Here is a 25,070-nt window from a genome sequence, read left to right as displayed (position 1 = left end):
ATCCATGAAGTAGTTTCTTCAATCCACAAGAAAAAAAGAAGAGAAAACTCGAATACCTCTGATTAATAGTTGTGGAGATTTTTCCATTAGCTTCTAGAAGAAATTTTTTAGGGCATGGGTTTGTGCCATCCACAAAGCTGAGTAGTCCATGGCTTCTCAGCACTAGTAAGAATTGCGATATCTAGAGGAGATAATTGTTATGATCTAGTTTGATGGAAACTAGATTGGAAATACTAATAATGACATGGGATGTTGAGGTGTTGGAGGAAGACGCCATCGAAACAAGGGAAGCACGACGAAGATGATTTGATCAGCAATATCCATAGATGTAACAAAAATAGTGGGCCACAATCAAGTGGTGGTGACACAAGGAAGAGATTGAAACAAATATGATAAAGATCACCATCTTTCTCAAGTAGTGAAGACCTTGAATCCATGAAGTAGTTTCTTGAATCCACAAGAAAAAAAGAAGAGATAAAACTCGAATATTTTTATTGAATAATGTTTAATGTGTGTCTTTTTCTCGATTACACCACTAATAAATAAAAAAAGGAATTAGTGTGAAAGGTATGTACTCCTCTATATCGCATGTGCAGTATGCGGACGACATTTTGATTTTTTCTGATGCAAATCGGGAGAAAGTTGACATCTTGCGCACAACGATTCGCTGTTTCGAAGTCATTTCTGGCTTAAGAGTAAACATGGCTAAGTCCAAGCTATTCGGGGTCAACATGCAGAAAGAGGAGGTCTGTCAGTATGCGGATCTATTTGGATGTTCCTCAGCTTCCTTCCCGACCACATACATTGGACTCCCTTTGTGCATAGGTCCGCCTCCAAAGTCTATATGGGCAAAAGTCATTCACAGATTCCAGAATTATCTTGCCAGATGGAAATGTCGCTATCTATCTCTTGGAGGCCGTTTAACCCTTACCAAGGCTGCCCTCTCGAACTTACCTTTGTATTTTATGTCCTTATATAGGTGTTTGTCCTCAGTTTTGGTCTCCGTAGACAAGCTTAGACGTGATTTTTTATGGCATGGAAAAGAGGATAAGAAGAGATTTCATCTTGTTGAATGGAATCAGGTTTGTAAGCATTTTAAAGGAGGAGGAGCAGGTACAAAAGATTTAAAGATGATGAACCAGGCTCTCCTTGGAAAGTGGACTTGGAGGATAGGGACGGAAGACGAATGTCTTTGGAACAAGATCATTAAAAGCAAGTATGGTACTTCGGTGGGTGGTTGGTGGACAAAAGACTCTTCCTCATACAGGGCCTCGGCCATTTGGAAGGGAATTCTTCATATGAAAAAAGAAATGATCAAAAGTGTTGGGTTTGAGATGGGCAAAGGAGATAGAATTCATTTTTGGAAAGATATTTAGTTGGGAGAAATGCCTCTCAAAGAAATGTTCCCGAATATGTTTCGTTTGGCTTTGAATCAAAACATTCCTGTTGCGGATTGCTATTCGGTTATGAATGGTAAGACAGCTTGGAATCTGCTGTGCAGAAGGAATCTTCAAGACTGGGAGGTTGCTGATTTCGTGCAACTGCTTGGCTATATTTATAAATCTGATCCAAATCAGTTGAGCGAAGATAGAATCATATGGAGATTGGAAAAGTCTTCCATATTTTCAGTTAAATCATTATACAATCTGATTCATTCCAATCATAGTTTTTCAGAAGATCACCTTTATCATCATGTTTGGAAATATTCGGCCCCTCCGAAGGTTGTGGCTTTTGGGTGGCTGGTGGGAAAAAAGAAAATTCTAACGATGGATAATCTGAGGAAAAGAGGGATGGTCTTAACAAATATCTGCTTATGTTGCATGGGAGATGAAGAATCGGTTATCTTCTCGTTCATTGTCCTTATATTGCTAGTATTTGGGCAGATTTTGTTTCTTGTTTAAGAATTAATTGGTGTATTTCGGAATCGGCGGACCTTCTTCTCAAAGCATGGCATGGGATTAGAGTAGGAAAGAAAAAGATTCAAATTTGGAGAATGGCCATCCTTGCAGTTTGGTGGTCTGTGTGCGAAGAAAGAAATGGCAGATGCTTTAGGGATGTTTTAAAGGATTTTGATTTCCTTTTTCTTGGAGTTTAGTTGTTTCCGCCTTCTCAGCGGAAAGCTGCTCCAGCTTTTGTTTCCTTCTCCTTTTAATATATAAATCGTTATCTTAAAAAAATAATAATAATAATAAAAATAAAACCCTAATTTGTAAATCGTAATTACCAAAAATAGCAAAATTATAACCCTAATAGAAGTTGCCCAAAATAATAAAACTCATCTAAAGCCTAATTTGCCAAAAAAAGAAAGTCTAGATAAACTTTACTAAAAGAGTCCTAACACGATTGCAAGTAATTTCTAAAAAAAGGAATCCTAAAACTCTAAAAATAAGGAAATATGACAAAAAATGGAATTTCTAAGAATAGTAAATTGTCCCTAAAATCCCGTTTTTGAACTGGAAGCGTGCATTTTGTTGCAAAACGGACGGACACGACCCACTTTGTGGGTCGATTGATCCCGGATGGCCCGTTATAGTAAAGATTGATAAGTCGTGCATCCCGTAACGATACCCCGTCAAAAGTTATGGTTAATTTATGATTCACACTTCAAACGACAATTTCTCCTTATTCAGATTGATTTTTTTTCCTAACCGGACACGCCTGGGGCCCAATTATGTCACGCCCTACGTAGGAATCGGCTCGAATATGACGGACTACGTTCGCTTCCGTTTGGCCTTCTTTTGGTCCAGCCATGCTAGGAATGTATATGTGCCCCGTCCTACATCAGTCCCCTCCACTTCGAAAGAACTCTTCCTCGAGTTATTCAACAGACTCGACTCATGATACTCATACTAGTCTGCCACATTGAAAGCCTGTTAGATCTTTATGCCCTTTGGGAAGATCAACAATATAGACGTTCTTATTGAGAATCAAAACAGAGCTTATCTTCTTATTCCTCGGCTTGTTATATGTCATAGTCAGAAACCTCTCATTGCACAAGTGAACTAGCATGTTATCATTTAATTCAAACACCTTCTGACACCGATGTTTATTAGCCTCATCATTGTACTTAACATTTGACTCCTATAACTTCTTTTGAACATCGGTATGCACTGTCACGATTCGGTCTGTCATATTTTCTCTAGCAAAACTCATACTTGGTAACTTAAGAAAAGCGACCAGGTCAAGTGTATGTTTGGGAACGCGACCATACCCAACCTCAAATCGAGACTTGCCGGTGGATTGATTCTGTATGTTGTTAAAGGTGAATTCAACCTGAGAATGAGTAATATCCCACATGGGGGGCAACTTATCGGGAAGTTCATCAAGCATAATCTCCTTGGATGTTGGACGCTTGTAATATTGGTTTAAACTTCTTTGGAATGTTCATGGGTTCTACTTTCAACTTTTCTAGGATATTTATGGGTTCTACTTCTTTTCCCTTTTCAACTAATGCATTGATCTCCCCCATTTTCTCAAATTCTTTGACGAAATCCCGTTCTGTTACGAGAGACTACCCCTCCACATTAGAAGTCTTGGGTTGGTTCTTCGTTCTCATAGGGGAGAGGATAATTTTTTTACAATCTTTAACCAAAATAAAAATATTATCCCGGCCTCTATGTGTGGCATCAACATCGTATTGACATGGTCAACCAAATAATATGTGACAAGCTTACATATTAATCATGTCACATATTACTTCACCTTTATAATATTTACCAATGGAGAAGGGAATACGACATCGTTCAATTACCTTTGTTTCACTGACATCCTTGATCCATCCAATTGTGTACGGAGAGGGGTGCTTTTTTGTCTTCAGTTGCAGCTTTTCCACTATAGTCTTCGATACAAGATTCTCGCTGCTCCTACCATCTATGATTATATCATAGACTCTTTGCTTCCGGGTGCATCTCGTTAGAAAGATGTTGTGCCGTTGTAAATCTATCTTCTCCTTTGGCGTGTTCAACAACTTCTTTATGATCATATTGGTGGCCTACGATTCACCATTATTGGGTGGTGGCCTTCGATTCATCACCAATGTTGCACCACGAATATGATGATCATGAGCTCCATCACTAATCTCATATTTCTCATTTTCAAGAACATAGGTCTGTCCTAAAGCTTTTGTCATGCGGTCAATCGCTACCTGTAGTCCTTTCATGGCTCGCAAATTCTCCTATTGTGCTACCTCAAGCGTTGTCGTTGTCAAAGGATAATCCCTTGAAGCACCGTCCATGGGACTGTTGCCTGAACCTTGGTTAGACGCCATTGAACCAAGGAAAAGCCTCGCTCTGATACCAACTAATGCAAGGAAGAGCGTAAAACAAATATGAGAAAGATCATCGTCTGTCTCAAGTAGTAAAGGTCTTGAATCCACAAGGTAGTTTTTTGAATCCACAAGAAAACAAGAGATAAAACTCGAATATTTTTATTGAATTATGAATAATGTCTAATGTATCTCCTTTTCTCGATTACACCACTAATAAATAATAATAATAATAATAATAATTTAATTTATAATTACCAAAAATAGCAAAATTCTAATCCTAATAGAAGTTACCTAAAATAATAAAACTTATCTAAAGACTAATTTGCCAAAAATAGAAAGTCAAGATAAACTTTACTGGAAGAGTCATAGCACGATTATAAGTAATTTCAAAAATGAAGGGAATCCTGAAACTCTAAAAATAAGGAAATACGACAAAAATCAGAATTACTAAAAATAGTAAAATTTTCCTAAAATCCCATTTTTGAACTGGAAGCGTGTGTTTTCTCACAAAACAGACAATCGCGACCCACTAGTGGGTCGGTTGACCTCACATGGCCCATTACGGTAAAGATTGATAGGTCGTGTCCCGTAACGATACCTAGATCACTGGATCAAAAGTTATGGCCGATTTACTTCAACCAGCAATTTCTCCTTACGTCACACCCTACATAGGTATGGGTCCGGATTTGATGGTTTACCTTTGCTTCCATTTGGCCCTCTTTTGGTCTAACCATGCTAGGAATAGATATGTGCCTCGTCCTACATCAGGTGGTAGCAAGTATTAAGAATACATGGGTGTATGGTAGAGTCAACATGAGAGTTAAATCATTGAGCCCCGAGTTTGAGAAGGCCCTGCAATTTTTATTTTTTTTAAAAAAATTTAATTTTAATTTTTTTTTTTGTGAATTATATAGGACTCGTAATAGATCTCCTTCACACGGGGACTTGAGATGGGCTGGTAGTGGGTTGCCACAGACAGGGATTTTATGGTGCCGAATAGGGTGGTCCTACCATTGTGAGGGTTCGAGTATAGGTTAGGATGGGTTTGGACAATGGCGGAGGTGATGCGGCGTAAGATGGGTTGGGCAGGGGAGGTTGTGACGGTGTCGTGGTTGGCGTCAAATGAATTGGACAGAGATAGTGCGTTGGCGGACTGTGGTTGGGACTGGTGTGGAATGAGGTGCGGTGGTGTCGGATGGGTTTGTGGGGATGGGAGTGGTGGTGGCTAGAATGGCGATGCTCGATTGTGGTGTTGTGGCAGAATAATGTGTGGTGCCATGGCGGGTGGTTGCGGTGATCTGAGTTGGATAAGATGGTCTATCATTAGGTGGTGGTCGTGGAAGAAAATGTTGCAACGTTAGAGGGGTTTGGAGAAGATGGTAGTAGTGATGGGGCTGGTGTGGTAGGGTGATGATTTCGACGTGGTCGGTGTGCAAGAGCAAACGACGGTTGGAGATGGATTTTGTTGTAGGGATATGGGTTTCGGGTTGGGGGTTGCGATAAGGGTGGGTTTCAGTCGAGTAATAAGCGAGAGATGGGTTCTGGGTGTCGGTGGGATTCGGGGTTGGGGCTGATGGATGGTGGATGGTAGTTGATTGACGGCTGGCAACGAAGATGGACGGTTCAGATGCTCAGATTGGTAGCTCTAATACAATGGCAAAATATGAATTATGAAATAATTTCTTGTATTTGATTTTCTGAATGAGACGAGTATATATACATCAATGGTACCCGCACGTAGAGCTGGGCATCGAATCGAGTCGGATCGGATTGGGTCCAACTCGACCTTATCCGAAATCTCGATAACCTGACCCGAACTCAATCCGATCCGGGACCGAGTCCGGGTCGCCTGACTCAAACAGATCCAGAATGTGTATGAGCTAATCCAATCCGAGTTTGACTAAAATCCTATCTCAAATTCTATCTCAAAAGTCAAAACCCTAAAATCACAGACAAAGAGAAGAAGAAGAAGAAGTAGTAGAAAAGAAAGCTTTGTCCTAAGAATCTATCCTTTGCTGCCCTACATAAGCTATCCTCAGTAAATTCCTTGCCTCCATTTTCTAAAATAAATTTCAACTTGATAAAAAACGAAAAACAAAAATCAAAACCGACAGCAGCAGCGTTGCATTTTTGCTTTGAATCGCTTTTGAATTCCAAGATTCTTGAATCTATTGCCGTTGTAGATCTTGTCTGACCGTACCCCGTCGTTGCCATGGCCCACAATTATAACCATAAAAACCCTAAATCTATGGCCCTAAAACTCCCAAAATTGGAAGCTCTAACTCTCCAATTTTTGCACTTGAGAGAATGAGAGACAGAGAGAGAATGGGAGAGAGATACCTGATGCCTGATGGTACGTGAGAGCTTTGAGAGAGCTTTGAACGGCGTGGATTTAAAAATACATCATGGTGGGCTCGAGAGCTTTGACGCCAGCTAGCTGGCCGGTGTGGGGTCACCTTCCAAACGGCGTTACACGCATTGGCATAGGAGGCGGGGGTTGGAGTGTGAGGGTTTGGGAGAGGGAATTGGCGGGGGTTGGAGCGTTGAGAGAAAAAAAGAGAGAGAGAGAGAGAGAGAGAGAGAGAGAGAGAGCGATCGGGTGTTTTTAGGTTAGGGTAAAAAGTAAAATGCCTTTATATAATACCCGATTCCGGATCGGGTCGGGTCCTCAGTCCGGATCCACCAAGATCCGAATTCAATCCGAAATTCGTTCGGATCTGAATTACCCAACCCGATCCTGACCGATCCAGGCCGTCGGTTCGGGTCGGATCCACCGGATCGGATCTATTTTGCCCACCTCTACCCGCACGGGGTTTGGGTGAATAGCTAGCATCGTGGGTTTGCTCCTTACAGATGCAAGTTTGATTCTCCTCCCTGGGATCAGTGTTCGAAATATCGGTATTGCTACAAGTTTCGCTGGCTAGGGATACGGAAATAATATCTATATCGCCGATAATATCGTTGATAACCAGAAATGCAGGGAAACATGGGGAAAACGGTGGAATTTTCAGCGAAACTTCAGGAGATGTTAAAATATACATATTTGCATATTTAGAAATAAATTTTTTAAAAAAATGCAAAAAGACTGCATACATAACAAGTTTCCATTTAATGGGACCTTAAAAGCATGTGTTGTTGTAAGAAATCAGTCGAACCATCCCCTCCAGCCTATTTAACCATCCAACCTTTCATCCAAACATCCATCGATATTGCAAAATATCAACACCACATGATATTTCACTAAGAAATCATCAACAATTGGAAAGGAAACAAAAGATTGTGGTCTCAATGTCTCGTATGTTGCAATATCGATCATATCGAGATATTATCAATACTATTAATTGACAAATTGAACACTACATACAACTATGTGCCCATGAATTTTTTATTTTTTATTCTAATAAACAAAATTTTGATTATATCAATACGGTAGCGATATTATTGAAATATCGTTGATACACTTGTGATACAAGCATTACCTAGAATTTACATAGTAAAAAATATTGGTAATACATTGGCGATATTGATGCATTGGCAATACAAGCAATACTGTCCTTTCATATCCCAGACTTGGTCTTCTATCCTCTCCTGGTTTCATGTTTCCTGGGCATTCCCAAATTTGACGGGGCAGTTGCTAAAAGCTTGGCACGACGTCTCCCTTGGAAAACAAAGATGTATGGTTTGGAGAATTTCCCTAATGGCAGTTTGATGGGTGGTGTAGGAAGAGAGGAATGGGAGATGTTTTAAAGGGGAGTCTAATTCGATGGGTTCCATTGTGAAAAGAGTTCAGTTTTATATTTTCAAGTGGGCCTCCAATGTAATGCCTTTAAAGGATTGTAACTTGCTTTTGTATGGAGACAACTAACTCGCTATCTCAGCAGGTTGGTTTCCTCCCTGTTTTCCTTTTTATTTTAATGAAAGTCTATGTTATCTGTCCAAAAAAAAAAAGTATTGACGATTACATTAGTGATATTGATATGTTGGCGATACTTAGCGATATTGCTAATACCTGGAATTTCCGATACTACCAACATTATCGGTATTGCTACCAGTGTATCGATATCGCTGAGCTAGAGATAAAGATAATATCGGAGATCATTTGAACACTGCCGGGGATTACCCGATACATGTGGTTTGTGAGTGATTGCATGCATTCGTAGAATTAGTCTGGCCTTAAATACCCGATACATGTGGTTTGCGGGTGATTGCATGCATTTGAAGGAATTAGTCTCGCCTTAAGATGGGGCAGGGACACCCTATCGTCACACACACACACACACGCATGCACGCACACACGCACATCGATGGTACATTATATGTAGACAGATAAGAATAAAATCTTTTGATTTTGGGAATCAATTACCAGATTTTTGAGTTGTATGAGATCTTAAATCTCGCATGAGAAACTGTCTAATAATAAGAATCTTATAAATAGTTACACAGGGGTTTAATATCCAAACCTGCTTTATCAGTGCCATTGGGCCTCAAAATGAGGTCTGTTAAGGTAAATGGGTTGAGCTGATTGTGCCTTGCACCTAGTATTTTGTTTATGGTTTTGGCTATGGGTCCTGTTCAGGTCCTGGTTTACTTGCTCCATTTGGTAAATGGGTTGAGTCCGGGCTGACCCTGACCCAACCCAAACCCAAACACAACCTCCACCTTTGCCACCACTCCCAATCAGTTCTCCCATAGTTATAGGATGTGCCCATGCAAGTCTGAATCTTGTCCACATTCTGAGTTCTCTGATGCATACAGGTTTTGATGGAGTTGAGATACACGGGGCGCATGGCTACCTAATTGATCAGTTCATGAAAGACCAAGTTAATGACAGAACTGACGAGTATGGCGGAAGCTTAGAGAACCGTTGCCGCTTCGCTCTAGAAGTAGTTGAGGCCATTGTTGATGAGATCGGAGCTGATAGAGTTGGCATCAGGCTCTCTCCCTTTGCCCATTTTATGGAGTCGGGGGACTCAAACCCAGAAGCCCTCGGCCTTTTCATGACTGAATCACTAAACAAGTACGGAATCCTCTATTGCCACATGGTCGAGCCGAGGATGATCACACCTGGTGAGAAGCACAAAACTCCCCACAGTCTCCTACCCATGAGAAAGACTTTCAAGGGGACTTTCATCGCAGTTGGAGGCTATGATAGAGACGAGGGGAACAAAGCTATTGCTAGCGGTTATGTAGACCTAGTTGCTTATGGCCGCTTGTTCTTGGCTAACCCTGATCTGCCTAAGAGATTTGAGCTTAATGCCCCTCTTAACGAGTATGATACAAACACTTTCTATACGCCGGATCCGGTTGTGGGGTATACCGACTACCCTTTTCTTGAATCTATGGCATAGATTTTCAGTTATGTGAGATAAAGGAGAGCTGCATTATGATTTTCCAAAATTTCTTCCAGAAGTTTGGATTTAAAGTAAGTTGTTGTGTTTTAGATGATAAGATATTTGAGCTTGTGTGTAGTATAGTGATATGATAATGAGATGGTTTGTAATACAGCTTCTGTGAACGTATCTTGTAATACTTTGCATTTGCATATATGATTCATGTTACATGCAACATTGAAGTCCATTGCCGATTTACTGTGTAGATTATCTCTTTGATTATCTTTGCTAATGAAGATGTGGATGGACTAGGCCATCCATTGCAGCTTCTTCAATTAAACTTTGTAATAGGTCGATTTGGATTGATTGCTTGTGAGTGTGGATGTGGTGCCTGGATGCTCAGTTGGCGATGATCCAAACCGTCCATCCGGTGGCCCCCGAATAACATGTTAAGTGAGAACCTTAGCCATCTGCATTGAAGACAACTGATTGGTTGGCCAAGACAAGGTTTGAAGTATCATCTTGTTCTTTTAGAATGTGGGTTCTACTTGCTTTGATTTTCATTGATTCTTTACACTGATTTTCATATTGATTTTTTTTCCCTGAAATCTATGGGGTTTTTTTTTACACCTATTCCTCCATGCCTAGGACCATATCACATGGGTACATCGTTTGTATCAATAGAGAACCTTTTCTTTGTATGGATCGATATTATTATATTCTAATTCCTCCCCAATACCTCCTAAGGAAAATCGCGAATTGTGTTCCAATATCACCCAACATGGATATGTACCTGTATCATCCATGAGCGATACGGCTGTATTGGCCCCTCTCGGCCTGAAACAACCTGATACATGATGATAGGAGTCCATTCTGGTCATGAACGATAAGTACCCGATACACCAATTTTAAACATTTTGGGTCAAGATCATCTGGTAAGTAGATCTATATAGGGCCATCCAGATGGATGTTCTGGGTCATTCGTTGTTTACGTTCTGTAACAGCACAGAAGAGGTTATGTTTCATGATCGGCCATGTTGGGAGGGCCCATTTTAGAAGGTAAACAGACACTTCACAAAGCCATGCAGCAAGAGGCTTGCATGTGACACAAACTTGCACATCATCCCTCAGATCTTTTCCAGTGTCTTTTCCCTGAAGGACTCAGGACCCTTTCTGTTAGGAGTCGTTTGGCACCATGGAAATGATGGTAATAGATGGTAAAAGCAAAAAAGTGTGTTTGCACCAAAATGAAAGTGTCCTTGACTTCAAAAATTGATGGGCCCCACCGTGATGTTTATGTGAAATCCACCCTACTAAGTGTGTCACCTCAAATTAACTGTAGTGTCAAGAAATCGGCTCGGTCTGTGGTTCAGGTGGGCCATATGAAGGGAAAAGTTGGGAGGGACACCCACCTTTGATTTGGTCCACTTGGACCATTAAATACAAAGCTAAAATATAGGCCTTGGCACCAAAACTTGATTGAGATGGGCCACACGAAAGGAAATGCTATGTACATTAGCCAACCTAAAGTGTGTTCAAGAATCAGAACATTTGATTAAGTGGGGCCTCTGCCAACATGCCCAGGCACGAAAATCATGAGGGCCCACTAACCGAGTGGGACATACATGCCTACCAAAATGTATGGTTCAACAGGATAAGATGAGATGCCTATATTTTAGGCATGCGTGTGTCCTGCCCGATGAGCGGGCAAGCCTGATTTTTGGGCCAGCGAATGCTCATGATGGACCACACCAGATGATTTGCCTGATCTCATATGCAGGGCAGGTTGGCACGCGCACAGAAAATTGACTTACTGTCCGTTTTGGAGCGGATTAGGTGTTGCCCAGCCCTCACCTAACACGGTGCAGCCTGCTTGTGGGGCATACTCTTTTGTATGTGTTGTAAATACAGGCTGTTCAAATGTTTTGCCAGCTCATTTTAGGGCATGAGCCCAAAAATAAAGCAGAACCAACTCTAAGGTGGAACACACCATTGGAAACAGTGGTGATTGAACTCCCACATTAAAAACTTCCTTGGGCCCGCCATCATGCCCACCATAATGTTTATTTGCCATCCAACCTGCTGATAAGGTCACACAGACCTGGATGGAGGAGAAAAAAATAACAAATATTAGCTTAATCCAAAACTTTTGTAGCTCATAAGAAGTTTTTAATGGTCAATTACCATTATTTCCTGTGATGTGGTCAACTTGGGATTTGAATTTGCTTGCTTTTTAGGATCATGACCTAAAATGAGTTAGCAAAACTGATGTAGAGCGGGTCGCGGATAGTTTCATGGCCAAGATGGATCAGAAAAGGCCCGGTCTACGATAGAAGTGATCCGCACCATCGGACCTTAGATTGGGTGTATCTCCCAATCCGGAATGAGTTATCAGGCATAAAATATATGATTTTGGGGTAGAACGAGCTACTTTAGCCACCCAACCCACTACACCGGGTTGCGCAAGCCGGATTTGCGAAATACCCTGGATCGACGATAGTTTCCCTATTTTAATTTCATTTTTACTATAAATAGTAAGGTTTAGTTTGATTATAACTCTTCATCCGTTGGGCTGCCCAACGTGAAAAGAGCTTAGAATAATTAGGAGAACGGTTTGGTGAAGCCAAATAGGACACTATTTTTGGCCAAAAACCTTGTGCACTAGCAGACATCATGATTGTCTATAAATAGTTAGTTTAGTATTTATAGTAAGTTGCAAATTCTAGGAGTTTTAGTTGTAATTGTTTCTGATTTCTCTTCCATTGCTTGGTATCCCTATTTAAAGGATCGTGAACTCATTTATTTCATTCATTAACCAATTTCGAAATTTAGAGAATTTATTTTTTATTTTGCTTGCTTTCTTTCTCGTGGATTCGAGAAGCCTTTGTGAGGAGTCCAGAGAAGTTCCAAGACCTCATCACGTTCATCCCTACGTCAAAAACCGAAAGACAACATACATATACAATACATACACCGAGATCGTCCCACGGCCAGGGCCACAACATGTTGGACGAGGCCAAGCCGCACCTAATCTACTCCTGGTCCTTTCAGGTAAGGACCCGCAATGGGATTAAGTCCAGCCCTGATTTTTCTGGGCCAGATGCCCTTTATGTAGGATTTGCTAGGCCAAAGTGGCTTTTTCCTCTATAGAATATAACTAGGGCATGAATGATAAGAAGGGAAAAAAAAAAAAACAGGAAAAGAAAAACGAAGCATTTTGTTATAATGGACCGAATGAAGTAGGCCATGCTAATGTGCCTTGAATGATTCACATCTCTGGGTCGGGCATTAATGAGCACATTGAACTATTCATGTGGCTGAGAGCCCTCACAGCCCAAGCACAATGACTCAATTATCGGGGGCGCGCTCTACCACTGAGCTAATAGCCCTTGTGGGCCTCTCATGGGGTGGCTTACTATGCCAAAAGCGAGAGAAAGCCTATCCTGCTCTTTCCTTTTTGGGTGGACAACCGTACTTGTCCAATTTATCTCTCTCAACTTGGATGCCATGGGGCAGGCCTTGAAAACTTTTGATATAAGGATGAATTCACAGATCCTCCAGACTTGCAAACTCTATAAATTATACATCCCATGGTTGAATCATAACATCTCCTAATAGTATCCCTACAAAACTTCGTCAGATCTAGAATCAGATCTTCATTATCTAAACGAACCCGAACATATCATTGGGAAGTTTTTTATTTATAATGAACTGAAAATAGTGGATTCCACATAGTTTTAAGTTAGGTTTGACTGTATCCAACTGGATTGGGTTCGACCAAGTAAGAGTTGAGTGAGTCACGGTAGAGTTGTCCGCGTCTGAAAACCATGTCGTTGCCGATGCTACAGAAATCTTGATTTGTAGAAACATGCACCCTGAAAATTTTTGGTTTCAAAGGTGATCGTTTCTTTAAGAAAAGTAATTATCTCAGTTTTCATTTTATTACAATAAGCCCCCTCCTAAGGAGATCATGTGTTTGAGCATGATCTCCCATGAAACACTTGGCACACACACACAGGTAAATCCAAACCATCCAATAGTTTTCCATCAAATAGAAGATTCAATGGCCAAAAAAGAAACTGTGGTTCAGATTCAATGGCCAATATCAAATGTTCAAGACTGTCCGGCCAGTGTATCGAATTACATGTTTGCCATCTGTGCTATGGATGATTTGATTCGCCACCCTTTATGTGATATGGTATAAGAACTTTTTATTTATTTATTTATTTATTATTATTTTTTAATCTAAGAAAAGTTAATTAAAAGAAAATCAAGTGGTATTATTCATTTATCCTAGTTCTAAAGTAAACCGAAAGTTTGTACTATTTGAGGAATCAATTTGCCTAAATATGCTAATTAGCTAATTGGAATCAATCATGATCACCCTCTCAAATTCATGACCATTGATCTAGATCATCCGTTCAATGGGCCACATGTAGATGGGCCCTATCCAAAACTTTTCTTCATTTGGATTATCATAATTGTTAGAACAAAATATTAATTTTGTGAACCACTGCTTTAACTTCCACAAACTGACTATTCAAAAGTTGTGTTTAGATCAAATGGTAGGGGACATCAGGCCCACATGAGTTTTTGGCTATGACCCATCGTACAGGTGGCCCATCAATTGATCCATCTAAATCAGTGCATATATTATCTAAGGGCTCATTTGGGAGCTTGTATTTGGAGTGCATTGGAATTCAAATTACAAACCAAGAAATTAAAAATTAAAAATATATTGAAGTTTTGTAATATATTTATAAGAATTTGAATTTGATTATTACATCAACTTTAATATTCCAAATTAATGTACATATGTGACATTTTACAGAGTGATTATAATAAGCACATTGAAGTATATTCTTTGGCAAAAAAGAGATGAAAATTTGAAGCATTGAGGAAGACCACTAGTATAAGATAAAAAAACAAGCAACTCGCCGATATTTTTTATAAGTCCATTTACACGGCCAATGTTTAAACCATTTGTTTGAACTATTTGCATCATTCTATTGATGTGATATTAATGATAGAGATGATATTTTGATGATTTTGGAGTATCATCAGCAAGCCATGAATTCAATCAATCAGTAGTCTAGTGACACTTTTGTTACATGTGTCATTCTCGTTTCTTTAAAAAGAAGTTTTTTTTTTTTTTTTAAAGGCCCCTTTTAAAACACATTAAAATTGTATATTTCAAATACCTTCTATTCCAAATACCTCCAAATCCATACTGCTAAATGACTCTTGAATTTTGAATATACTCAATCACACTCACATCCACACTATGAAACGACCTCTAATACAATATCAAGCTAGTCCATCCATAAGGTGGGCCACATGTGAATGAGAAAAATAAACAGACAAGTGGGTAAAATCAGCGTGTGTTGTGGCTCACCTAATGAGCAGAACTCATTGATTCTGTGGTCAGGGCACATTCGGACAGTCCCACAGAATGAGTCTTGCAGATTCCACGCATGTGCCCATTTTGCACATGTGCTAGGAATCTGTCTCTTCAAGCACTACTAGAGTTAGAATCTGTCTCTTCAAGCACTACTAGAGTTGGAATCGTCTCTTCAAGCACTCCTTGGGCCAAATCAGCTGCACCAGAATAAAGCTAAGTCGAACCCATGAGTGAAATAACCTGAGTCTAGGGTCAGCCTCTGTGCTAAGAATCGGTCTATAGCAGAGTCATATGCCAACTAGCCAAATACTCACCCGACCAAGGTTAAATATTTTGGGCTGGGATCTGGGCCTATGTATCGGGTCTTGTAACAAATGCAAGCCTGGACCCAAAAGAGAGTTATTGAACCTTGGGATTGTTTGGTGTCAGCAAAGGTCAGTCTGGCGAGGCTCTGGTCCATATTTTTTTGCTTATTACTTTTCTACATAGGACCTCTCAAAGAAAATTTTATTTTATTTTTACTTAAATCAGGTAGGGATTTTGTCACTTGACCATTTTTGATACATGTCCAATGGAATATAAATTTCACTATCCATCTTAAAGTAATGCAAATGTGCCATGTTCAACATTCAAGTGACGCAAGTACCTCACATGTAGCCATTTAACAATCTCATGGTGTTTTCCAAGTATTTGAAAACATTATGAGAATGTTGAATGGCTACATGGTGTCAATCTGATTGGAGAACTTGTAGATGGTGAAGATGAGAAAGGAAGAAGAGAAGATGAGAAATAGAATAAGATGGGAGAGTGAGAACATGAGAGGCAAAAGGAGAGGGTTTGCTTGTATGCAAACCCTAACTTTGAATCATTTATTTACCATATGTTGAAAACCTGTGTAAACTGTGTAGGTGGGCTTTAGGCCTTTTCAAGAGCTGAAACCAATGCCATTACATATTCATCTCAAGTGTATTCACTTATTCAACATAGTTAGTAACTTATTCAACTCAGCTCAAATGTATTCTTTTAGTAGAGATTTATTACTTTAGGGCATGTTTGGATTGTGGGAATGAGTGGTATGGAATTGATTTGGTCCAATGTGAATTCCACTTGCCGTTTGGAATCTATAGAAAGGATTGGATTAATTCAAATATTTGACCTTCTAATCCCAGCAAAAGATATAGTGAGATTTTTAGTGGATTTTAAAATGCACTGTATCTTTAGGACCCACATTGATGTGTGTAATATCCACATCGTCCATTCATATGCACCCTTTACACACGACGCTTGAATTACATATGAATATAGGTGGCTGATTTTATTTGTGAAATCTAGTACATCGATAACAATTCCAACATCTACCATATTTATACCCTGCCTATCATAGTATATGTTGCCCACTAAGATACTGCTATATATTGGCACCCGTATACAGATGATAGAGAAAATCATACTTGTATCAAAGAAGGGTTGCAAGCACCTACCAATTAGTGACATGTTGCCTGTCAAAAGTAAGTTAACTTAGAGTTGTATGCACATCTGCCACGAAAAAGGTAGACATCATTGGTAGGACATGTGATTGTCACATATAGTACACTTGTAACCTTTAGTGTACGAAAGAAAATTCCAAAGAGTTGTTAATGGTATATTCCTTGCAAGCACGATATGATTGTCCTAAATAAAAAATAGATTCATTAAAAAAAAATCCCTAAGACAATTGATATTTTTTCGGAGGCAGTTAAGGATTAGAGTAATTAACGAAAAGACTATTCAAAATTAGAAGTAAATCAAACCACGATGGTATCATACAACAATAAATTCAAATCCTACTAGGACACAAACGATGCATAATCGAAGATTCTAAACAAAATTACAGTAGGATTATTGCCTTTCTAAGCTTATAAAAGCAACATTTGACGAAGAGTTTTAGGTTCTTACCATACATAATCAATTTCTCTACAACGCAACACTAATTATTTTTAATTTAGCTTCTTAGCTTAGATATTCTACTTCTCTTCAGGCATGTTGCAGCATGTCTGGAATATTTAGTTTAGATTTGTTGTCCAATGTCATCATTACAATATGTCCTAAGTTAAATATCCTCATATACTGTCGTTGAATCCTAATCATCAAGTTCTTATTTGTTAGATTAACAGCCACATCCTGTTAACTTCATACCATAATTTAATATATACTTTTCATAGACACAACATAAGCAGTTGTAGATTTTATCTTATTCTTTGTTTAGTTTATTCTTTCATTGATTGTATTGTTCTTATTTTCAAATTAATAAAATAGTGATCATCTTTAGTTTTTTAATCTTGTATGTCCATCATTAATTCATTGAAAAACTTGATACACTATCACAATTGGAAGAAAAGTCGTTAGCTAAGGGTAAAAACCATTATCAAGGACTAACCTTCCCCTTCTAAAATCGCCTTTTTGCTATAATAGTTGGTGGTTGAATAGTCAAATCAACTTTTATAGGTCTGATCCTAATTCAGCTAGTTTAGCACTTGAAGTCACAAGCATTCATTCAACTTTGGCATACATGGCATTATTCCTAATCACACATAAATTTGAGGTGTTCATAACATATATAGTCACATGTTTAGATTAAATAACATCAGACCCAACGCTAGTTTCCTGTAAAACAATATTTTTTTTTTCTATAAAAAAAAAAAAAAAAAGAAGAGAATTTAACCACAAACATAAAATTGAATGGTCAAAATATCATAATATTTCTAAACATATAATCATTAAGTAATAATGATATTAATCTCATTAAATATAGATCTATCACTTAATCTAGGGTTCCAAATAAACCCTTAGTACCCTTATTAGCTTAGGCAAGCCTATAATAGATAACCCATATAGAATTAAACTTTTGCTGCCACGAAAACCCAAGTCCATTCCAATCATGTTATCATCACACAGCCAATCCAAAGCCCCTTGGCCACCAAAATGCAACATCCACGTTGTCATCACGTGCAATAGACTTTAACTTTTTCCAACCAGCGCAACTGAGGTTAAAAAAGCATCCCACTACATGCAATAGCAAATATTTAAAACAATGAGGGAGCTCCCTTCCCCACATTCCTTTGAAATTGGCTTCTTCGCCTTCATTTTATATGAAAAAGGTATGGAATCTTAAGCTTTATGCCCTCAGCCACTCACATCAAATGGCCCACTCATCTGAAAAAGGATCTTCCATATCTAAAGTTCCCCACACCTCGCTTCCTGAAAACCTTGGCCGTTCTATCCTGGATATGGAGATCTTCGAGACAGAGAGGATCTAAATCAGACTGTCTACTGAGTGGTTCGTGATTGGACAAGAATTTTCCATTCAAACATACAGGTAGAGAGATGTTATCATAAGTTCCATCTGTGTGGGGGCTCACCTGTGATATATATGTAAAATCCAAACCGTGCATCTGGCGTGCCAATGAATGTTCATCGTACATCCCAAGAATTATTCTGATCAATTACTCAGGTGGAAAACATTACGAGAGCAACATATTCATGTGGGTTGGCCCACCTGAGTTTTGGCGTGTCCTTTCATCTAGGTGGGGTGCACCTGATGACGGGGTTGGATGGCATATGCACAACACGATGGACCCCACATTGAGTCTGTAGGTTTCTATGGTGGGTCACCACCCTCCCCAATGTCCCCCGTTGGTCTCTTTGGTGTGGCCCACCTGACTTATGGATTGGGCTGGATTTTGGTATTTAGTCCTAACATTGAGGGACGCATCTAATGGGCGGGCTGGATGACACTCATACATAACGGTGGGGCCTACACATTGGAAAGTTTCCTATTTTATCAAGGGGCTGCGTTTACCATTGAAAAGCCTTCCAAACCCTAGAATCCAATGTGCGAGTCCGAACTTGCTTGCGATCTAAACTGTCCGATTCGTGAATTCGGTTGATTGACCCTTTTCTTTGTAACCGTCTATTTGATGGCCAACGGTCAGATCAAGTGATTATTGTGATTCTTTGAGCTAAGTCCCATCCACAACGCGATGGACGGTAGGGATTAGAGCTAACAGTTTAGGGCGATAAAAACAGGTGGATATCTTGCCCAGAAAAGCGAAGTGCAAAAGCTAGATGGCCCGAGTTCGTTTCGGGACGCGGATTCCGTGGTGGTGGTGTGTTGATGCATTGGGTGCTGTGGAGCCCAATCTGATGTATATGTTTCGTATCCACACCGTCCATCCGTTTTTCCACCTCATTTTAGTGCATGAACCCAAAAATGAAGTAGGTTCGGAGCTCATTTGGACCACACAACAGGAAAAAGTAGTGTGAATAATGAAAACCACCGTTGAAACCTTTCTAGGGGCCACCGTAATATTTCTTTGTCATCCAACCTGTGGATAAGGTCACTCAGACGTGGATGAAGGGAAAACACAAATATCAGCCTGATCCGAAATTTTCGTAGCCCCGCGAAGTTTTCAACCATAGGCGTCCAATCATCACTGTTTCTTATGGTGTGGTCCACTTGAGTGTTGTATATACTTTAATCTGAACCAACGGCCTAAAATAAGTGGCAAAACGGATGAACGGGATGGATAAAAACACATACGTCACGGTGGGCCCCACAGAGTCCTGTAAGGGTCACCCCGCAATCCGCATCCTAAAAAGCCTAAGAAGGGCCCACAAGTCATATCCTAGGGTGGGCCATCACTATGTTGGAGGAACAAAAGAAGGCCACGTGGCGCACACATGACAACCAGAATGACCTGTAAAGATCAATGCACCCATGATGTGCAGTTCATGGAGACCGACTGGATGGCTATAGCCTATATATAAACCTACTGCGTGAATCTTGGTAGAGCTAAAGCGCGGTGCAACAGCCAAGAAGCTAGTCTAAACTAGTGGATGGTTGTTTGCAGTGGGCCACAAGATCATGGTACGAGGGAAGGTCCAGATGAAGCGGATCGAGAACCTGGCCCACCGTCAGGTCACCTTCTGCAAGCGCCGAGGCGGGCTGCTCAAGAAAGCCAAGGAGCTATCCGTTCTATGTGATGCTGATATCGGGATTGTTATATTCTCTACTCATGGCAAGCTATATGAACTAGCTACCAAAGGGTATGCATTTCTCTCATTTTCCATTACATAGGTGATACACCTGTCCATGATCTGGACTGTTCATCAGCTGGGGTCCATTAGATCAAGTCAGCCCACTCATCAGATAGGTCACAGGTGCATGTGGACTGGCTTGATTCTGGGCTTGGACATGTGATGAATGGCTCAGATATCGCACAAGCGTTGATAAGCTTAGCATTTTTTCTACATGTTATTCAGGTGTACTTAATTTCAATTATGGGTTTTTTTTTTTTTTTTCTCTCATTGAAGTTTATGTATTTTTGAAATTTATGGAAGAACAATGCAAGGTTTGATGGAGAGGTATATGGAAACATCAGGAGCTGTGATGGAGAGACGTGAAACAAAAGTTAGAAAACCAGCCTCGGTACGTCTCTTGTGAATTCCAGGCTAGGATGGATCTGAAAATTGATAAGATCCTAATTCTCACTTGAATATTTCTAATCTATCTGTTGATCAAGTGGGCCACACATGCATGAAGAAATGGACATTGCGTACACACAAAGTCACGTTGGGCTGGGCCAGGCTAACCTGGTTGGGTTGGGCTAGAATGACTTGAGCCTAAGCTGACCTGAAAATTGAACAGACCATGCATGGTGGGCCAAACAATAGGTGTGTTCCTGGCCCAAGGCCGGGTGGGGCAGCTACCGGCCCTTGTAACCCTTAAATGTAATATGAGAATCTTCTAATGATTTTTTAAAAAAAATGAATAAGTTGTTCATTTGTACAGGAATTAGAGAAAGAGATATCGATGTTGAAAGAAGAGATACAACAGATAGAAAAGGATGTCAGGTACACTTATTTATACCTATTACATGGCTGAAAATGTACACACGTGTATAAAAATGGACACATACAGTGTATGTATGAGCACAAGATTCCTAGTCTGGGGTTGTGGCAGACATATTCGGTACACCTTTAAATGCTGTGGGACCCTCCAAGCATTGTTTGGCCACCTTTTCAATGTCTTGTGTTGTTTTATATGGAGCAAGAGAGGATGTGTCCTTGTACATCACATCGTTGCAGGGCACTGAATGGTTGGCTAGGATGGTCCATCGAAGGTAATTTTAGTTCATCGATTTATGAAAATTGGTTGGGTCTGAATGGTCGATTAGATTGATATCATTTGACCTTCGTGACGAGTGTCTTGTTGTTTATTAATATTGCTTTTCCAAAATCTCCTTGGGGCCAGACATTCTGCAACGTTTGTAGAAAAATCTTCATATATAAATCTACTTGTGGACCATGTTGTCTTGTGTATCAAATCCAATCGTTCTAAAAGTATCTCTTCAAATTAAGGTCAACCAACCATCATGTAAGCCACCACATGAATTTGAAAGCGTTTGGGTGGACGTTAGCTGTTTTCTATAGTGTGGCCACAGACGGGATTAAATTTCCACCATTAAAAACTTTTAGGAGGTACAAAAGTTTTGGATCAAGCTGCTAGTTGTGTTTTCCTTTTGTTCACGTGCGGTTTCATGTCTGATGGCAATTAAACATTACAGTGGACCTTAGGAAGTTTTTAGTGGTGGGCATTCAATGACCATTATTTCCTATGGTGTGGTCCACTTAAGATTTGTATTTGCTTCATTTTAGGACCATGCTCTTAAATGAGCTAGCAAAACAGATGTACAAACTAAGCATACAACACATACATCAAGCTCGGCCCTAAGGTTAGGGCACCCACCTAGTTGGATCAGGATCACACATAATCAGCTGTTCCACACAAACCATGCTAAAGCTTAATTGACAGAAGTACAAGGTGACGGGCCCCACCAGATGGGTCATTAGACTTTGATTGTGTGATAACAAATAGTCAGATAATAAACTGCCAAATAAAGAATCCAGATCTTCTGCTTGCCACAAATAGGATTTTTTGTTTTGCTGCATTGTTGATTGGTCTAGGTCATCACTGACATTCTCAACACTACAATATTAAATGCAGTATGTGATGATGTGGCCCAATCACATTGCAACAAAGAGCAAATGCTTGTTTGTGGCAAGTAAAGGATTCCAACTCCCAAATAAATAGTTAATCAATTGTTGGGTGGCTTCACATGGGTCCCACATCAGAAGCTGCACCTTAAGAAGTTGGAGGGTAGCTCAACAGTCATGGAACTTAAGCATTTTTTAAAAGGATTTTTATTATTAATGTCCCTACCCTCACGAGGTTCTTTACCAAGCCTTTATAGGTCACAAGGGGTGATAAACTATTCATTCCTTTATATAATTAAGAGCAAGCCATGATGCATGAATCTGACTAATCAGACCAATCAATTGATCTTAACCCTTTAAATACAAACCATAAGTCATGTGGTTAGAATCATCACATTAAAGTGTTACTTTGGAAACATGACAAATATATAATAGGATTTATTTGTCAGATGTTTCAACATAATGATTAGGCCTATTTTGTTTCTTCGGTCAATCTCAACTATCCATTTGCATGTTATTGATCAGAAGCTTAGAATCACCAACCATTTCTTGCTTCTAATTGTATGAATAAATAAACAATTTGGATCAATAATAAGTCATTTCATGTGCCATTTAAAAGGTTTAAGTGCGTTGCTAACATTATGAAGGTGGTAACATAGCAAAATTCTTGAAATCATATATATTTAAAAAAAAGTTACATGATAATATATGATTTTCTAGATATATGTTTGAGGAGAGACCAAGAGATATGACGTGGGATGACTTACATGCATTGGAAAGGCATCTTGAACTATGGATAAATCACATCCGAGCAACAAAGGTGTTGACTTTTATCTTTCTTTTCAATTTTATTAGGCTTTGAGCTACATTCAACATATAACATGCACATATATTCATAGAGTGTAATTCCTTCGGAATTTTCAACACAGATGCAAATTTTGCTTCAAGAGACGCAGTTACTGAAAAAGAAGGTGAGTACAAAATTTCTATCTATCTAATCTTTTGTTTTGATTCAATATCCAACCATACGGGGCTGCATTGGTGTCCTCACGCTGAGAAAATCATATGATTGGAATCGTCCGCTTGAAAAAATTAGTGTTATTGATAATCAGAACACAATCAATGGTTTGAGTCCTGGACCAGCTACTCAAATCTACACTAGTTATCAAAATTAAAATAAAACCATAAACAGGCTAGGGATTGAGAACATACCTTGGGCTATATGGAATCTCCAAATAGATGGGCTTTGTTGAACTTAGAAGATGAATGGTCATGATTTTCAGTCCATATGTCACAAGGTATAGATCTCCCTCTTGACTCACTTTTTTTTTTTTTTTTTGAGATGTAAGTGTTAACGATAGGGGTACCATATGTATTTTTGAATATATGTATAAGCGTTAATTCTCCTCTCCCATCATAAATAACTCAATTTCATAAGGACTCACTTTTTCTTTTAATATTAACCCATTGTTAAGATTTTTCGAAACTGATTGGGAATTTACTTAGGCCATGTTTTCCGAAACAAAGACAAGTCCATGCATGTGTGCCTGTGGGTCAAACAACCACCATGGTGCATGGTTCTAGCAACTGAAGCTGAACGGTTTATCAAACTATCACTATGTGTAGATGAAATTAAAATACTAAAAAGAAAATTTTGATGGCTGATGTGCAAATCCAAAAACGAAAGGTAAGCGTTGCCATTGAATGGTACTTATTATTGGACCATATCTTAGTTTTGGTTCATAAAGAAGGATGGTTTAAATAATTGGAAATTACTGTTTGTTTTATACATGATTTTCTGCTTCTCTAAAGAAATTACTGTTTGTTTTATACATGATTTTCTGCTTCTCTAAAGGAAATTAATGTTTATTTGGTTGTGAAGGAGGGAATACTCAAAGCAGCGAATGTATTTCTTCGCGAAAAGGTACAAAAAATAAAAATAAAGCTCTGTTACACTAAGGGATTGTTTGGATAGGTGGCACTTGAACTAAGATGAAATTTATATAAAAGAGAGTTCTGTGGAAAAGACCTAATTGCTTTTCTTGAAAGAACTTGTGTATGCATTTTTTCATGGAAATGATTACCATGGGCCCTAGATTTCTTAAGTAATCAGGTATCCAAACATGAGAATGCTAGATTTCCATGAAACTTCTCAGTTCAACCTAGGGCTAGCAATTGGCTAAGCTTGTGCTAGGCAAAATCAATATTTTCAATATGCCCGCCCAAACAAATTCAAAATATGGGCAAATCGACCGAGGCCCGCCTATTGCCAGTCCTAATTCCACACATCCAAACAACCCAAAGCCAAAAACTATATCATACAAGATGGGCTCATCTGTTACATTATTTGTGCAAGATTGTGGAGCAAACTGGGATTTTCGATATGTATTCGGTGGCTGCAGGGATTCCATGTCCGCTAACAATACAAAATGAGATTTTTCATTTTTAGAAGCATTGACTTGGACTAAACAACGTCGATAAGGTCTGAGGAAGGTGGCTAAAGAGCCTTGATTAGCTACTGTTATAGTGAATTGCGTTTCACTGATTATTCCCATAATCGCTTACTACTACAAACAGAATATTTGGGATTTGTTGTCCCTCATGTATCTCTAGCTTCAGATCCCTTGGTATCTTTTACGGTTCGCTTCGGTAGGGGAATCCACATAGGATTAAGCATAATCTTAATTTCGGTAGGCCTCATTCTATTCATGTTCAATTTGCAGCGCTAAAGTGGCGCTTTTCTCCGAATAATTGTTTTATGTTTTTTAAAACATCTGTAATTGTATTTAAGGGGAGGAAAGTATACTTTAGAGCAGTGAATATGAAATGAAGGACATGGAGCCTATCAAAATCGGGATTGGGCTTAATCATGATTTTATAGAATCCTTTACCCAAACAGAACCTTAACATTTTGCTATTGTTATTGAATGTAAAATCCATTTTCCAATAATATTTTAAATTCTGGTTTTTAGACTCTTTTTTTGTCCCTTTCATAAGAGAGAATTTCTAAGCGCAGCCACCTCACACATGGAAATAA

At 39.3% G+C, this 25,070-nt stretch overlaps 2 protein-coding genes across 6 annotated transcripts in view; both read left to right on the top strand.

The window, feature by feature from the left end:
- Positions 1-9,844, top strand: part of LOC131236734 (putative 12-oxophytodienoate reductase 11) — a 37,557-nt gene extending 27,713 nt beyond the window's left edge. For all 3 annotated transcript variants that reach the window (XM_058234129.1, XM_058234130.1, XM_058234128.1), the window contains exon 5: positions 9,023-9,844. In XM_058234129.1, coding sequence (XP_058090112.1) covers positions 9,023-9,615 — 593 coding nt within the window. In that variant the 3' untranslated portion in view covers positions 9,616-9,844. The remainder of the gene's footprint in view (positions 1-9,022) is intronic.
- Positions 9,845-19,809: 9,965 nt separating this feature from the next.
- On the top strand, positions 19,810-24,630 carry LOC131236730 (MADS-box transcription factor 26-like). Of its 3 annotated transcripts, none has more exons than XR_009166862.1 (7): positions 19,810-20,083; positions 20,378-20,465; positions 20,829-20,890; positions 22,754-22,853; positions 22,963-23,004; positions 23,878-23,957; positions 24,390-24,410. XR_009166862.1 is itself a non-coding variant. In XM_058234119.1 (7 exons), the coding sequence occupies exons 1-7, from the start codon at positions 19,902-19,904 to the stop codon at positions 24,451-24,453; spliced, it is 534 nt and encodes a 177-aa protein (XP_058090102.1). In that variant the 5' UTR covers positions 19,810-19,901; the 3' UTR covers positions 24,454-24,630. The 3 variants fall into 3 exon arrangements, 2 of the variants coding, with proteins under 2 accessions (XP_058090102.1, XP_058090100.1); XM_058234119.1 differs by lacking the exon at positions 24,390-24,410 and adding an exon at positions 24,436-24,630 and having other exon boundaries at positions 23,916-23,957; XM_058234117.1 differs by having other exon boundaries at positions 19,811-20,083; positions 23,916-23,957; positions 24,390-24,630.
- The last annotated feature ends 440 nt before the right edge of the window (positions 24,631-25,070 follow it).

This window comes from Magnolia sinica, chromosome 2 (genome assembly GCF_029962835.1).
Source record: "Magnolia sinica isolate HGM2019 chromosome 2, MsV1, whole genome shotgun sequence".
Lineage (NCBI taxonomy): Eukaryota > Viridiplantae > Streptophyta > Magnoliopsida > Magnoliales > Magnoliaceae > Magnolia > Magnolia sinica.
This window is presented reverse-complemented; position numbering and strand designations above follow the sequence as displayed.